The sequence below is a fragment of the Trachinotus anak genome, unplaced genomic scaffold (assembly GCF_046630095.1).
Source record: "Trachinotus anak isolate AG129_WGS33_773 ecotype Australia unplaced genomic scaffold, CSIRO_AGI_Tana_v1 ptg000019l, whole genome shotgun sequence".
NCBI lineage: Eukaryota > Metazoa > Chordata > Actinopteri > Carangiformes > Carangidae > Trachinotus > Trachinotus anak.
This window is the reverse complement of record NW_027273870.1, coordinates 26,573,195-26,588,585: the sequence shown is the minus strand read 5'-3', so window position 1 is coordinate 26,588,585 and position 15,391 is coordinate 26,573,195. Positions and strand designations below refer to the sequence as shown.

At 41.7% G+C, this 15,391-nt stretch overlaps 1 protein-coding gene across 2 annotated transcripts in view; it reads right to left on the bottom strand.

Annotated features, from left to right (window-relative positions):
* The window catches only part of LOC139636023 (voltage-dependent T-type calcium channel subunit alpha-1I), a 142,838-nt gene that overhangs the window by 33,428 nt on the left and 94,019 nt on the right, over positions 1–15,391 (bottom strand). For both annotated transcript variants that reach the window (XM_071503682.1, XM_071503681.1), the window contains 8 exons: positions 13,366–13,544; positions 12,075–12,201; positions 10,714–10,839; positions 9,920–10,009; positions 7,370–7,562; positions 6,975–7,126; positions 4,232–4,341; positions 134–267 (listed from right to left, as the gene is read on the bottom strand). In XM_071503682.1, the coding sequence (XP_071359783.1) occupies positions 134–267; positions 4,232–4,341; positions 6,975–7,126; positions 7,370–7,562; positions 9,920–10,009; positions 10,714–10,839; positions 12,075–12,201; positions 13,366–13,544 (1,111 nt within the window). The remainder of the gene's footprint in view (positions 1–133; positions 268–4,231; positions 4,342–6,974; positions 7,127–7,369; positions 7,563–9,919; positions 10,010–10,713; positions 10,840–12,074; positions 12,202–13,365; positions 13,545–15,391) is intronic.

Here is a 15,391-nt window from a genome sequence, read left to right as displayed (position 1 = left end):
AACATTATTTTTTAGTTTCTCATGACAACTGAGAAGCATAACATTAGAAAAAAAAATACAGTCCTGGATACATCGGCAGTTGAGGTTAATCATTTTGGTTCACCAGTGCACATTTGTGTGTGTGTGTGTGTACCTCGTGCTATCCGCAGCACCCTCATGATTCTGATGATGGTGGGGTTGATGGGGAGGGACGCATTGATCTCAATCTCCTCCAGGGTGATGCCCATCACTGACAGCAACACAATGGCCAGGTCCAACTGGTTCCACCTACACACACAGACACACACACACACACAATCACAGTGACACTTTAATCTACCATAATCTGTAGAATTTGGCCAAAGTGAAAGTATCTAAGTCATGAACAGGAGAGTGAGCATGAATGTGGAGTCTTGGCTCAGTGTGTGGTTCGGGACTTCATGGTTGCCCACGTCAGCATCTGTGTTATGTTAATTTTCCAATGAATATCAATATTCTACATCAACTTTATGCATAATTTGCATGATTCTCCCACAACTGACTTGGCAGAAGAATGGGTAACAGCCCACTATTACCTGAAGGCCCGCTCCCGCCATGAATATTTATGTTATTAGTAGAGGAACACTTTCAATAGGCTACTATGCAAATGCTGCAGCTTCAGAAAAATTACTTGTTGTTTTTTTGGCTTCTTTGTCGTCATTTCACAGCTGCATAACAAGCTGCAGTTAGATTTTTTTTATTTTATTTTTTTTTATTTGAACTTGGCTGCTGCTGCTAATGCTGCTCGTGCATGACATGATGACAAATTATGTCACCTGATCCCCTGAGCCCATTCAGGAATGCCAAACACGGCCTCTCTCCTGTTGCTACTTCAAGTTCAACCCGTGGAGGTCAAAAGTTTAATTTCCTGAGCACGCCACGAGATACCAGCCGGGGTTCTAAAATCATGTAGCTGCAGTTTGAATATTCTAATCCACACCAGACACAGGAATATTTGTGAATGTGGTGGAAAATATTCAGTGGTAGAAAAATATATTTAAATATATTTAAGAATCTAAACGAGCCCTGCAATATCTCAGTAAGTCAATTTCCAGTATGATGATGATGAAAAAAAAGGATTTGTTTTACATCCAAAAGGTGATAAAATGTGTTGTACATGAGCTTTCAATATATTCACTGTTCACTTTCACTAAGACGTTCTTTTCTTTTTTGTACTTTGTTTTTTTTTTTTTAGAAATTCTTTGTGTTTTGTTTATACTTCCATCTGCCTTTGTGTGTTTACATGGGCTGTTTTATAATATATATGCTCTGTGTGCCTTAATAGTTACTTTTTATTACATTTTTGTTGTTGCTGGAACAATACCTTGCCTGACATAAAATCTTATACCCTAAGAAACTAAATACATTAATAAATTATCATTATTGTTAATAATAATAATAATAATAATAAGTAGAGAGACACACATTTCTCAAAGGAAGGCATTTGCTGCCTCCCTTTAGCAAGAATAACACTGGATCCAGGGGGACATCCGCCTGTGAAATGCTGTCAGTTTCTTCTGTAACACTTTTCCAGAGCCCTTGAATTCTTGAGCCTGGCCGTCGTCGCACTGAGACAACATGCTGGCCACCGTGAGACAATCACACTTTCAAAAACATTCTTCCTGATCACATTCATTCAGCTGAGAGAACTACCCCACAGGGTCATCATGTAAACTGCAAACTGACTGCATTTATATAGCAGTGCTTTACAGGTAGAGAGTGTGTGCACCCCAGTCACTGGGGTTCAGTGTGTTGTCGGACAGGAAGAGCTGGGGATCAGTGGAGATTAGTGGAAAACCTGCTCTACCTGCCTGTCAGTGACGCTTGTATTACAGGTGTTCCAGGTATCTTTAAATTCTAAGCTGAGCAGTCTCCAAATGCTCAGCTTAGAATTTAACCTCTTAAAGTAGACTGACTCTGATTTCACCTGGCCCGGGGCTGCACTGTGAGAGAGTGGGAAAGTAGAGAGAGAGAGAGAAAAAAAAACTGTCCGACAGTCAAAACCAGCCTCGGTCAAACCCTTATCGAGGCCACAGTGTCATGTCACCTCTTGGCAAGTGAGCACAGTAGTTTAAAAAGCAGTTACACTTTCTTAAACACACATTTTCCATTTTTTTTTCAATCTGGTGAAGTTTCTTTCACTTTTAACTCAATTTACTGCAAAATTGCTGCCTGGGGTATGTTCCTCCACAGTTAATGTATCTTGTCCTAGATAATATCTCAGTTTCAGAGCAGCAGAACTGGCACACATCAGGCTTACAGGGTGTAAACACACACACACACACACACACATAAACACAATGGGGTTGCCATATAAATCCAGCACTTTCCAAAAAACACAGAATGGGAAGGATGGAAAAGATAAAGGGACAGAGAGATAAAGACATAAATTAAAATGAAGGACAGAGGGAATAATGTGACTATAAATGAGTCTGTTTACATAAAGAGAGAGAGAGAGAGAAAGAGACAGAGACAGAAACAGTGAGACAGCCAAACAACATTAAAATAGCTTGGAAGAAATAACCCCCCCCCAAAAAAATAAAAACGGGATGGGGGGGATAACCAACAGCAATTTCCTCCAGCGCGCCCACAATTCTAAAAGTGGATCGGAAGCTGCAATAATAAAATCTACATAGAAGAGTATATCAAATAATATTCACCAACACCATCACAGCTGCTCCACGGGGCTGAGAGAAGACCCTCGCTGGATCGTTAAGGTGTTGTGTGCCGATACTACAGAAATTAAAAAGAGTTTCTGCACCTGCACAGCTTCAGCATGAGTCTTTTTTTAGTCTAAGTGAAGACAGTGTTTATATGAGTTATTGTTAAAGCCAAAATTTCAATGTATAAGTCTGTGAGTAATGTCATCACCACTTTGTTTAGGAAGAGAAGACATCGTATCTTTGTCAAAAAGTAGGTGCAAGCATTTACTTAAACTATCTTTGAGGTTAAGAGAGATATACATGCTTACGTAACTAATTCATTTAAATTATTCACCCATCTAAAGATTTAAAATTGTGTTTATATACAACAAATCTGCAACTGCGAATAGATTTTGAAGGAGAGTTTCCTCAAAAAATACAATGAGTTGCGTGTTTTTTTAACATTTGTTTGTCTACATTATCCACTTTTGCAAAGGTAGTATCTGCTTACGGCGACTGAAGCAGTGAATACCTGAGCAGAAAAAGTCAGCAGTGACTTCAAACAGGAGAGAGGACCTGTTTAATGTATTAACCCAAACCACGATCTTTCCTTACAAGTGCTTTTGTTGCCTAAATGTGTGGACTAAAGATGTATGACTGAACCAGTGGGAGACAGCCCTTCAGGAGAAGCGGGACATCTCCCCGGTGGCGTTCCGGCCCGCACTGTTAACAGTTGACCATCGATAATATAACGAGCTGGGATGAGTTGTCAGACCTCTTCATCACCTCACCTGTGTATGACAGCTACCTCGCAGGCCTGCTGAGGCTCGCAGTGTGAGCCCACACCTGCAGCCCTGTCTGTCTACACTGAGTCGGCCTTTGATAACGATCATCAATAATAATAGTTATCCATTGCTGATGAGCGGTCAGAACAGTGAAGAGTTCAGAAAGCAGTCATGTGATTTTTGTTTGTCCTGAGCAAGAGAGAGAAAGAGAGGGGGAGAGAGAGCACTGGAAAACTTCTGCTCATCACCTAATGTTTTATTAAATTATTGCCATAATATAATTACAGCCTGAGGCCACATGTAGCCTCCACTTTCCCCTGCAATAACATGCAATTGTGAAAATAGTAAAAAAAAAAAATTTGAATAAGATTTGTTGGTCGTTTACAAACCTTTGTTATTTGTAATCTGGTAATTTCTTTCACATTTGCGAAACAAACGATAGGAGACAAGGTTCAAAGAGCAGCTGGATGATCTTGTTTTTTTTTGCCTCTCAATTCTCAGAACTTATGACCATATGATAATGTGACAGATCATACAGATCAAAAACAAGAGCTTTGTGTTTCAGTCTACCACAAAATCACCACAAAAGGCTGAACCAATCCCAAACAAACCCCAACAAATTATATCCCTATTAGGAGAGTTTATACACTGCTGCTCTATCTGGACCCATCTAAGGATGTGGTAAATACTTTCCAGATGGTTTGGTGCAGAGAGAGTAAATACCAACAAAGGTATTAGCACCTTAACAAGCATCATTAACACAAATCGCCACAGTCTCCTCAGTACCTGTCCTTGAAGAAGCGTCGAAAGCCAAACGCGACCAGTTTGAGAGAGGCCTCAATCACGAAGGTGGAGGTGAAGAAGTAGTTGCAGTACTTCAGTGCAGTCTCCAGAGACTGAGGGATAAACAGGGGTTAAAGAGGGACAGTGGTTAGGAAAAAAAAAGAAAGAAAGGAGACAGCAGCAGGAACAGACAGTTAATTTCCTCTGCCTCTATCTCTGATCTCGGCTTTAATAAACTAATGAATCATCCTTTGTTCTACCACTTCTGTGTCCACAGTAACATACTGTAAATGGATTTGTTGTTCAACTTTTCCATGGCAATAAAAGAAGCTTTATTTTAGCTGCAGAGAAGAAGAGAGAAAACAACCTCACAACTAAGGATGGGAGTTGTCGTTCCGTGGATCTGTTTTGTCAATGTGAGAAAAGTATCTTGCCAATGAATCTCTTTTAATAGAAGAGAGTTTAATTGAGACAGACAAATAAATTATGTCAGACTCTGGGGAGGAATGGGACCTTTTTTTTTGAAGACACTGGTATTAATGAGTCAGATAGAAAAGGACATATGCACATAATTACACCTTATTATCATATTTATCATGATCCGATTGTAGATGGACAAAAACTAAATGTGAAGCTACAGTAGATGCATGTATCTTCATGTAAATATTTAATATCTGAACAGTACACTACTTTATACTGGCATTTTTAAGACATTTTCCAAAGGACACACTTAATTATCCATAATTTTTTATCCTAACACAGCTTTTTTGTATTAGTTGTCCATCTATAGGATCTGGTCCTAGGCAAAGCTCTACGTCCTCAGAGAGTTGGAGCTTTTAAACACATTTGTAATCAAAAAGTGTAAAAATCTGAAGAGTCTTCACACGGCTGCTGATGATGTACAGCCACAGTCACGCTGCCCTGAATGTTGGAAATTCACTTGTTCACTTTCTAGCTGAAAACTTAGGTAAGAGGACTGACACCCTCACACCCTCAGCAGCTGATTTGCTTAGCTTAGCTTATCTTAAATTAGCTTGTAGCACTGACAACTTGTACTTTTATATTTTGGTTTTCTATAGATGAAACAGATTTTTTTTTTTTTTTTTTTTACCTTTGCTCAGAGCCTGCTCAGCTGTTCCCCTGTCTTCTCAGTCTTTATGCTAGGTTAAGCTAACTGACCGTAGCCTTATAGATTAGGGTGATAGTTTTCATGGCATGCACAACTGGAGTTCTCATTAGGATTATTTCAGCACTTATAATAAGTGACTTCACCTTTTCACACCAGGGACAGTGCCTCTGCAAACGGAAAATTATGTTCTGTCTCCAAAAATCCACCAAAACAATGTTTAATTTAAAAAAATGTATAACAACACTACTAAACACAAAACACAAGAACCGCGCGTCTGTGTAGCCGAAGCGCTGAAAACCAGGACAGTTTGGTCGTGACTTTAGAAAAGTGGGACTTTTATTTGTCAGGACTATCAGCTTGAAACCAGGACAAAACAGGAAGTCCGGTCATAGTTAGTGCACTGAGAGTGGCATCAGTCTTCCTGTCTAACACTTGGCAGATAAGCAAATTTCACAAAATGTTGAACTATTCCTGAAAATTAGCCATCTACACTTTGACTAAACAAGGTGAACTGTGACTTGAGCATTTAAGCATGTTGGGGTAGAGATAGAAGCTCTGGAGACAGAAATAATTGGTTGTCTGGGCAAAGTGAAAGGCCAGTTCAGGTTTACTGCCCTGTTCAACATGCAGCAGCAGTGCTAACCTTCATAATAACACTATAGCCAGTTTTCTTCCTCCGTTGTTTTTCAGTGTGCTTCAGCCTAGTGTTGTGTAGGAATAAAAGCTGTGTGGGCAGTGCAGCTGCAGACGTCACTGGAAGCTCAAACAGTTGCTGACTCGGAGTGTCAGCGTAAGCAGACGGAAAAGCTAAAGCTAACTGTAAATAATGAGCCGTGTGGGTCGTCCCTGTGCAGCCACATGAGCTGCTCCTATCTTATACCTTCAGCACAGGAACGTTGTTATTTAAGAGCAGTGAAAAAAGAATTCTGTTCAACACTGAGCAACGCAGCCTGCAGAGAAAACAAGCAGCCTCAAGACAAAACAAGTGATATACAGCCTACACGAGCACACAGCCGCAGGTATGAAGTGTGACAGGAAACAGTGCCGTCTTAAAAATAAGAAAAAAAATCTCCTTATTCCACAGGCTTATTTCATTTCCTCCTGCATAAGAAATAATAAGCATGAAATAAGTTAGAGATTATTGTAATTTGTTCAATTATTCAGCAGGACAGCATGGAAAATGTAATTTTACTCAACCTCAGTAACCCAGAGCCTTAATAACTGTCCTTCATTTATTTGAGAGCATCTAACTAAGATTTACCTTAGAGAGGCCTGTGTGTTGAGGTTTAACTCAAACCGGTTATTATTTCTGCCTCAGGAGCATCTTTGTCTCTGAAAAACACTTTACACAACTAATACCCCGATCTGCCACAGCGTTTGTATTGCAGCACGTGGATGACTGTTTTGGTTGTTGGCTGTTTTTGCTGCTGATTCAGAGCAGCAGGTTGGCAGGCTGCCTCTGGGAGTGCCCACTTTAAAAAAAAACAAAAAAAAAACAACTCTGTCCAGATGGTGCATCGCCACCCACTCAGAAGCCCTTAGTCTGCTGTGTCTGTCTCGCTCCAACACGCCCACACCCACCACTCTCCTTCCAGCTCCAACAAGCAGTGCGGTCACCTGTGGCTGGCTGTAGTGCTCCAGGGACATGGTGATGACGTTGATGCAGATGATGAAGGTGATGGCCAGGTCCAGGTAGTGGCTGGTACACAGAGAGTGGATGGCCAGGCGGGTGCGGCCGTAGGATGCGTAGTAGGGCATCTTCTGGGCCTCTGGAGAGGGAGAAAGTTAGAAAGGAAGGAGATGAAGACTTTGTCCTCTCCCAACTTTCCATCTCCTTCCTTTCACCCTATTTATTCTTCCTAGCCCCTTCTTTATGGATTTTTCATTTCTCCCTATGATGCTTCTAAGTATCTCCTCCTCCCTCTACCACTTTTACTCCTCATTTTTTCCCAAGCTTCCTCCTCCTCCCAAGCATACTCATCCTCACCCCACCCCCTTCCTGACTCTCTTACTTCTCCTCTTCTTCTCCATGCGGCGCTGGCGTTTCTCCTCGCGGCGCCTGGCCTCCTCCACCTCCTGGTGCTGCCGGCACTTGTGGAAGTTCTCCACCACCACGCCCACGAACATATTGAGGACGAAGAAACTGACGATCAGGAGGAAGGAGATGAAGTAGAGCAGCATCCATGGATTGTTGTTGGTCACCGGCTGGAGGAAAGAAAAGACGGAGAGAAAGTCGGGGAAGTGGAAGTGGAGAGAGGAATAGACAAAAAGAGGTGAGGGAAGGAGCAACTGGGGAAAAAAAGTAAAGAGCAGTTGATTTGAGGATGAAGATGAAAAGAAGGAGTTATTCAGGAAAGAAAGTGAAGATAGATGAGGCAGACAGTTCAAATGCCACCAAGAGAAAAAAGTAAAGAGAAAATGTGTAAATAACTAGAAACATAATGAACAAATAGAAAAAGTTCTGAAATATTTGAAAGGAAACAGAACAGACAGGATGTGCAAGATGCAGACAGCAGTTCTGCCTTAACCAGTGGCTCTAAGTGGACAGTGAACATCAACAGGCAGAAGTTACTTTAGTAGATGAGGCGTGGGCGTAGCCTCTGTGATGTCACCCACAGGTTTCTGAAGAGTGGGCTGCTCCACTGCCACCATCTTGGCAGTGCCTGAAGCCTAATACAAAAATGGGCGGCAGAATTGGTCCAGATGTGGAAGCAGCATCTGCTCATCATGGTCCATATGGGCCAGACTTGGGCCATGGGCCAGAAGAAACACAAGCATGTGAGCCAAGTATAGGCCAGACGTATCTCGCTATCTGGGTCAGTGGTTCTGTCACATAAAGGCCTGAAGGTCTTGGGTTCTAATCCACCAACTGGAGTCGAGTTTGCCTTTTCTTCTTGTTAACTGGTAGAGGTGAATTTCCTGCAGGGAAGTGGAGAACTGTCCCGGGTGCACTCCACCTGTTTGTGCTGGGATAGGTTCTCCAGGTCTAGATAAAGGTGGAGGCTGTTCATTTGAGGGGAAGCTTTGTAATAACTACATCTTGTTTCATGTATCACAGTATTAGTATATCTCTATATATACATGATCCAGATGATGAAGGTGCTGTGTAGAAATCAGTTCCTGGATCCTCTTGCCATTGTAATAAAGCTACTGAGCAACACTACTGAGGGCTACTCTGTCCTTTTTTTGAGAGACATTTGAAAATGATATATAAGCCTCTCACTGTGGACAGTTCTCCAAATTAACCAAGACAATCCACCTCCACCTCCAGTCCAAAAATCCTGGAGCTGCCACCAGTCAGACAGGCAGGGTGACAGGGAAACAGAAGAACAGGAAGGAGAGGAAGACAATGTGAAGAAAAGATGGGGATGATTAGGTGAGGAGCTAGTCATTACAAAACAAAAAAATCAAGTTCAGGTGCAATAAAACCGGAGATGAGAGGGAGATTTTCAATTTAGAAGAGCGCTGAGTGTTGAAAGCGCAGGGCGGAGTGCAAATAGGATTAGTCATTCAGTGCCATGTTAGAGTGCAGTGAGTTTTCTCCCTGAGGCGGGGAAACTGAATCATCCAGAATAATGCCCTCTCTCCTTAATAGATTCTCTAATAGATTCTCAAATAAAACCAGCTCGTAAGGGAATCTGTTCACTTTGTAGACGCTTGAGACGACTCATTTGCATCGTGTGGTCGGATTTTGACGGCATGTGAACTAACATGTGCATGCAGAAAAGTTTACTGAAATTTTAAATTTGCTCAAACCAGTGGGTTATACACTATGGTATACTACAAGGAGTATTAAGGTGGCAAGACTGCATTTTGTTAAATCGCTCTTATACTCTTATACTACTAAATTCTCAAACACAGTGCATGAAAATAAAGGAAGTTTCAGTCCACCAAGGCCTTTGGCTTTACCCACTGCGTGACTGGCAATGTGACCTTTATTCCTTTTCTTGCAGCTGGTGAACAGACACAGAGGTTTGGACAGGTCGGACTGAGCCTGGCTGAGATGCACTGGCCCAAGTCTGGCCACCGGGCTCGTTTGCAAGTTCTCCTCTCAAGCCTTGCCCAAGGTGGTGACCACAGTTTTCCTGGTCTGGGAGGGGTAGCTCGGTCCCGCTCTAGTCTATAGGTCTTCTCTCCAGATTATGAGTGAGTTCGTCGCTCCAGAGTGAAGGAGTTCATGTTTACAGTATTTGCAGTGGTGTCAGTCTTGCACAGAGAGAGGAATGTTGCGAGGAAGCAGGGTTATTATGGCACATGGTTTGGTGATGTGATCAGGAAGCCTCCAGGATGCCCCCCCCAGCCTGTGGCACATCCAGCTGGGAGGATATTCTGGACATCATTATTATTTCCCATCTGGCCTGAGAACAGGTGGGGGTCCCTAGAAGCAGCTGCTCAGTTTCCTGACACCTGCAAACTGGGCCCAGGTTAAGTGGCAGAAAATGGATGGACCCATAGAGCACTACACTTTCTGTGTGCGCCACCAAGGGACTGTGAGTTGAATTGTATGTGCACACAATTTTGCACCAGTGTTGTGTTTATCTACAGCCTGTGTCTGTTATTACCTGCTGGTCAATTCCCACTGCATCCAGGCCATGGTACATGATGTTGACCCACCCGTCTTTGGAGGCCAGCACAAACAGGGACATCAGAGCCTGGAGGACGGATGGACGGACACACACACACACACACACACACACACACACACACACACACACACAACCACAAAACTTTATTTAGTTCTAAACTGGCTGATGTTGCAGATTGTTGAAGTAAAGTGCTTACAATAAAAAATATGACAAAGGACCAAATAACATAGAAAGAATTCATAAAGTAATTTTCATAGCTGAGCATTCATTTGTAAAATCAGTCTCTTACTTTGTGTGTTTGCTTGTTAAGTCATTATTTTGGTGTCAAATGTAGTGTAAAGTCCTCATTGTTGGTCACACTAGCAATGCACTTCTTTGCAAAAAACATGTTGTATTTATATGGAAAGACATGATTAATAAGATTGGTCCATCACCATCCGAACTGTTTGTTAGTGTTGTAGTAGGATACATTTACAATTATTCTTACATTAATATACTTTTTTTTACTTCATTATTGGAATGTTTTTCTCTCGATCCAGGAAGCACGTTATGTAAGAGTTGAGGTGTAGTTTACCACCCACCATAAACTATGTGTTAGTTATTTCTCTTATGCTGCACAGCAGGAGTATTTAATATCCCATAGAGTGCGCTAATCATTGTCATCATGTTTATGAGTCTGTGCACCGTTGTTTGTGTGTACATGCAGGATTAGTACGTTCAAAGTGATCCAGACAGGATGTCGGGGATGCGTCTATTTTTATTTCTTGTACCTGTCCGAGGTTGTCAAAGTTGTATTTGTGGTGAATCCATCGGTAGTTGGCAGCCAGACAGTCGGATTTGTTAGTGATGTTCTTCACGTCGAAGCCCACACAGTAGTAGAACTTGCCTTTGAAGAGCTTGGAAAGAAAAACACACACACACACACACACACACACACACACACACACACACACACACACCGGGAGGAAACATGAGAGGCGGAGGCAAACAAAGATGGGTTTTGACGAAGACATGACAACGCTCGTGTTTAGTCACTTCCTGCGGCTTTCTAAAGCAATTTCGTAATTAGCGTCTGTAACTTAGTGCGTGGGTGAAGCCTCCATCAACACCAGATATCAACAGTGTGGTTTTCCTCCTGTAAAAAGATGTTTTTAATTCTCAATCACGCTGACCACATCAAAGATGGGAGTGAGTAAAAATAATAGAGAAAGAGAATAATAATGTGAAGTGATGTGAGGGAGAAGAGCGTGGGACTGACAGCTAGATGCAAAAGAATATATGGTGCTGCTCTAATTAAATAAAAATGGGAAAAACAACTCAGCTGGATGTTTACAAGACTAGTAACTTACCTGTAAATAGGATAAAACATATAAAATACTCCACATATTGTTAATACTGACACATTTACGACACGTAATTTGGTTTATTGGGCCAGTCCTGACAATACAGTGAAGAAGACTTATGGAGGGAAATTTAAATTAACTAACTTGACATGAAGTATATACATTGTTATTTATATACTTTGCCTTGAGGATCTCTATTGTTTAAATATTAATGGAAGCTTGTGGGATTTAGGACTACCTCTGTCTGTGTACTTGAGTCCTAAAACTTAAGTTAATTCCATAAATGCACAGTACCATGGATGGCTCAGGAGGTAGAGCAGGTTGTCCACTAATTGCATCATTGGTGGTTCAATTTCGGGCTGTACGGTAGAACAAAGTGTCATATGTGTAGGAAAAAGTGGAGATTCAAACTTCTGCCCTCACCTGTTGAGGTTTGGTACATTGATGTTTTGCCTTTGTATGTCTTCCTGTCTTATTCTGCTCTAACTCGCCCTCTCAGCCATGCTGTGACAAATGTGATTTCAGTGTGGGTACAAACAGGGACACGCAGTCTCATTTCATGTTCTCCACTGTTCCTGTTTAATCATGTCTAATCTTTAATTTCTTCATTTTACTTTGTGCTCTGGATTTACGTTAACAGCATAATTGTAGCCTAGAAAGAATATTTTACGTCCAATTAAAGTATTTGCAGAGAGTACTCTTACCTTGCTAAAGGCTTGTGAGGACCCATGATTAATAAAAAATAAAGACAAAAAAGAACATAGAGATCCATATTTGATGGTGTTTACCTGAACACCAAGGATGCCAAAAATGATGAAGAAGGCACAGCAGATGAGGACGATGTTGCCGATGGGCTTTAGGGACGTGATGAGGGTCTCAACTACCAGCTTAAGTCCTGGGGCCCTGCTGATCACCCTGGAGGACAGACGGAGACAGAGACAGAGAGACAGTGAGAGAGAGACAAAGAGAAGGGGAGAGAGAGGCTTGACGTGATTTGCAGATGTGCTTATATACAAGGCTCTTGTTGGAAGACTGCCTCCGTATCTCACTTCCACGTTGGTTTGGTCCAGTGGACCACGTGACACCAGGTCCATTTGATTTAATTGATGTTCTTTTTTATTTATTTCTTTATCTACTCGACATCTTTGTAAATGAGGACTTTACCCTCAATGACTGACCAGTTTAAATAAAGACACAATAATAAAATACACAAAAGTACAGACTTCAGAACTCAGTTTCAGGTCTCTGCTCTCTCCTTCACCAGCTGCTTCCATCCAAACTGTTTTCCTAACTGCTCTGTCAGGTGATGGTTGCCTCTAAACAAAACTTATCTTAATGCAGTGGTTTCTGACCCAGGGGCCAGGAAACCCCAAGGAGGGGTCAAAAGATAAATTGAAAATGTCCTGGGATGATTATTGATCAGATAGAAATTGGCTCCCTTTACAAAGGGTTTATAAACTGTAATTGTTATGCTTTATTAATAGATAATATATAATTGACTGATTCTTTATAGAACAGTTATACACCATTAGTAAAAGGCTGCTAATATTATCTATGGCTGGACAACAATGTACCTGATGAAATGTTTAATTAAGAAATTAATTACAACCTTTAAAACCTCTATAAAAAAGGTGCCATATTAGAAAGTGGTACATAATGTTTTGTTACATTTTTCAAATCCTTTCTATTTCCTGTGGATTTATGGACAGTGTTATCATCAGGGAAAAGGAAATGTACTGGACTGGTAGAAATAATGACAACTCATAAAAATACCATGTAAACTCTGACAAGATGTCGTAAGAGGACACGTGTTTGGAGGGGTCACAAGTCAAAACGGTTGAGGAAAATCTTCTTAAACCACATTTTATAAACACTGACACATGTATAGAACAATAAAAATACATTCCAAATGGTAGAAAGATTGACTGTGGCTAGAATCTCACAGAGTGCCGAATTTCTTCTCACTTTCCTGTGTGTGTGCTGATCTCCAGCCTGGCTGTAAAAAGTAACTTCACACCCCTCAAGACAGAATAATCATGACTATAACTGAAATCTTAACAGTTAGTTTGCCCTGCTAACCTCAGGGGACGTAGCGTCCTGAGCAACCTGAGGACACGCAGCACCCCCAGGATCTTAGCCCCGCCCGCCATGGACACCACGATGTCAATCAAAGAGACGAAGACCAGGAAACCGTCAAGGATGTTCCAGCTGCTCCTGAGATAGGCCCTCTCCCCCAGGTACAGACCCATGGAAACCACCTGGAGAGATGAAGGGAGAGAGGTGCTGAAGGCCACACAGGTAATGCAACAGTGGCCACACACACACACACACACACAGACGCGCACACACTTTGAAATTCAGATTTCTTATTTGGCTTCCCATACATGTATTTCATTTCATGTCAGCTGCTTTCCGGAGGAGAGGAGAGGAGAGGAGACATTTGAAACAAAGATTAAAGTCAAAAACACGGGAGGAGGAGAGGACTGTGATTTGAGGTAGTGAGGTGTTAACACCAAAAAAAAAGTGCTACATTTCCATGGAGATGAAAGGAGGGAAAAAGGAGAAGAAAGACAAGCAGCAGCCCCTAAATCCCAATATGAGAAAGAGAATGTTCAAAAGGAAGAGGGAGGGAACAGACAAGGAGAGGGATCAAGGAAATAAAGAAAGGAAGGGGGGAATAGAAAGGCAATTAAAAGTCTACTACAATTCAGACTAAAAAGAGGTAATCTCCAACATTACAGTCTCCACATTCAAGTCCTGTGGATCTGTTTGTGGAGTGAAACTAATTTTATGTTGACACTGAATTTCGCTGACTGCAGTGTAACTAGGGAAAATGTTTAAGATTTAAACATGAGAAGAATAATTCGAGGAAAAGCTTTACTGTTTAAATTTTAGTTAAGTCTCGGAGTATTTTGGACTGCTGACACTGCACTGCAGCAGAAATCCTCTTAAATCAGACACTTCTCCACTTCTCTGGACTCGCAAACTGGAACTGAACCAGGAAGGAAATAGGAGAGGAGAGGAGAGAAGAGAAGGGGTGAGGTGGAGGAAAGGAACAATGAGACAGGAAATCAGGGGGAAAATAGAGAGAAAAATAGACCCTTCTGGGATGAAAAAGAGCTGGTGCACTTAGAGGAGAAAGGTTACACAGCAGGTGGTCATGTGCGACATCACTTGACACCTGTCAGGCGTTTTCATGGCAATAACTACTTGGTGTGGCTGTCATGCCGACAGAGAGAGTACACGGATACGGCAGGAAGGCTCATCTGCCTTGTTTTGGAGTGTCACCAGATAGATAGATAGATAGAGAGAGAGAGAGAGAGAGAGAGAGAGAGAGAGAGAGAGAGAAGTTGGGGCTGGTAGAAGTCGTGCAAATACCACAAAAACTTTACCTTTCTAACTATATCTATCAAATACTTGGTGGCTCTGAATGTTTTGTTGCTTGCTTTCTGAGGACAGCGGCCGTAGTCAGTTTTGATTTACAGCAGGTAAAACTAATTCATAACATATTCAAAAGTTGTTGTTTTTTTCATCGACCATAGAAACATCTCAAATTTCTCCTGCAACATTATACACTTCTAAGTCACTGATCCATATTTTCAGCAGGCTTTGCTTTGCTTTCTGGTTTTCTAATATACAGTTCATTTATCAGTCAGGGGCACCGCGGTGGCGCAGTGGTTAGAACTGGCGTGGGTTTTTATCCTCCCACAGCCTAAAGACATGCAGGTTAATTGGCTGCTCTAAATTTCCAGTAGATAAATGTTTTGCACTTAAAAAGAGTTTTTCTTGTCTCATTGACCACTCAGAGTGATCTACAGTACTTGCCACATTCACCTATGATGGAATAGCCATCAGGGCAATTTGGGGTTGAGTATCTTGTGGACTGGAGGAGCCAGGGATCAAATGACCAAAACTCCTGATTAGTGGATGACCCGCTCTACCTCCTGTTCCACAGCCGTATGATTGTGAATGCGAACAAGTGACCCACCTAGGGTGTAACATAGATAGTCTGCCAATATTTTTAACCTTTAAAGACACTTGTGCACACAACAAAATATACACAACCTGAAAGGAGTTGTTTAGATTTAGCTGAGAAGTTTCTAGT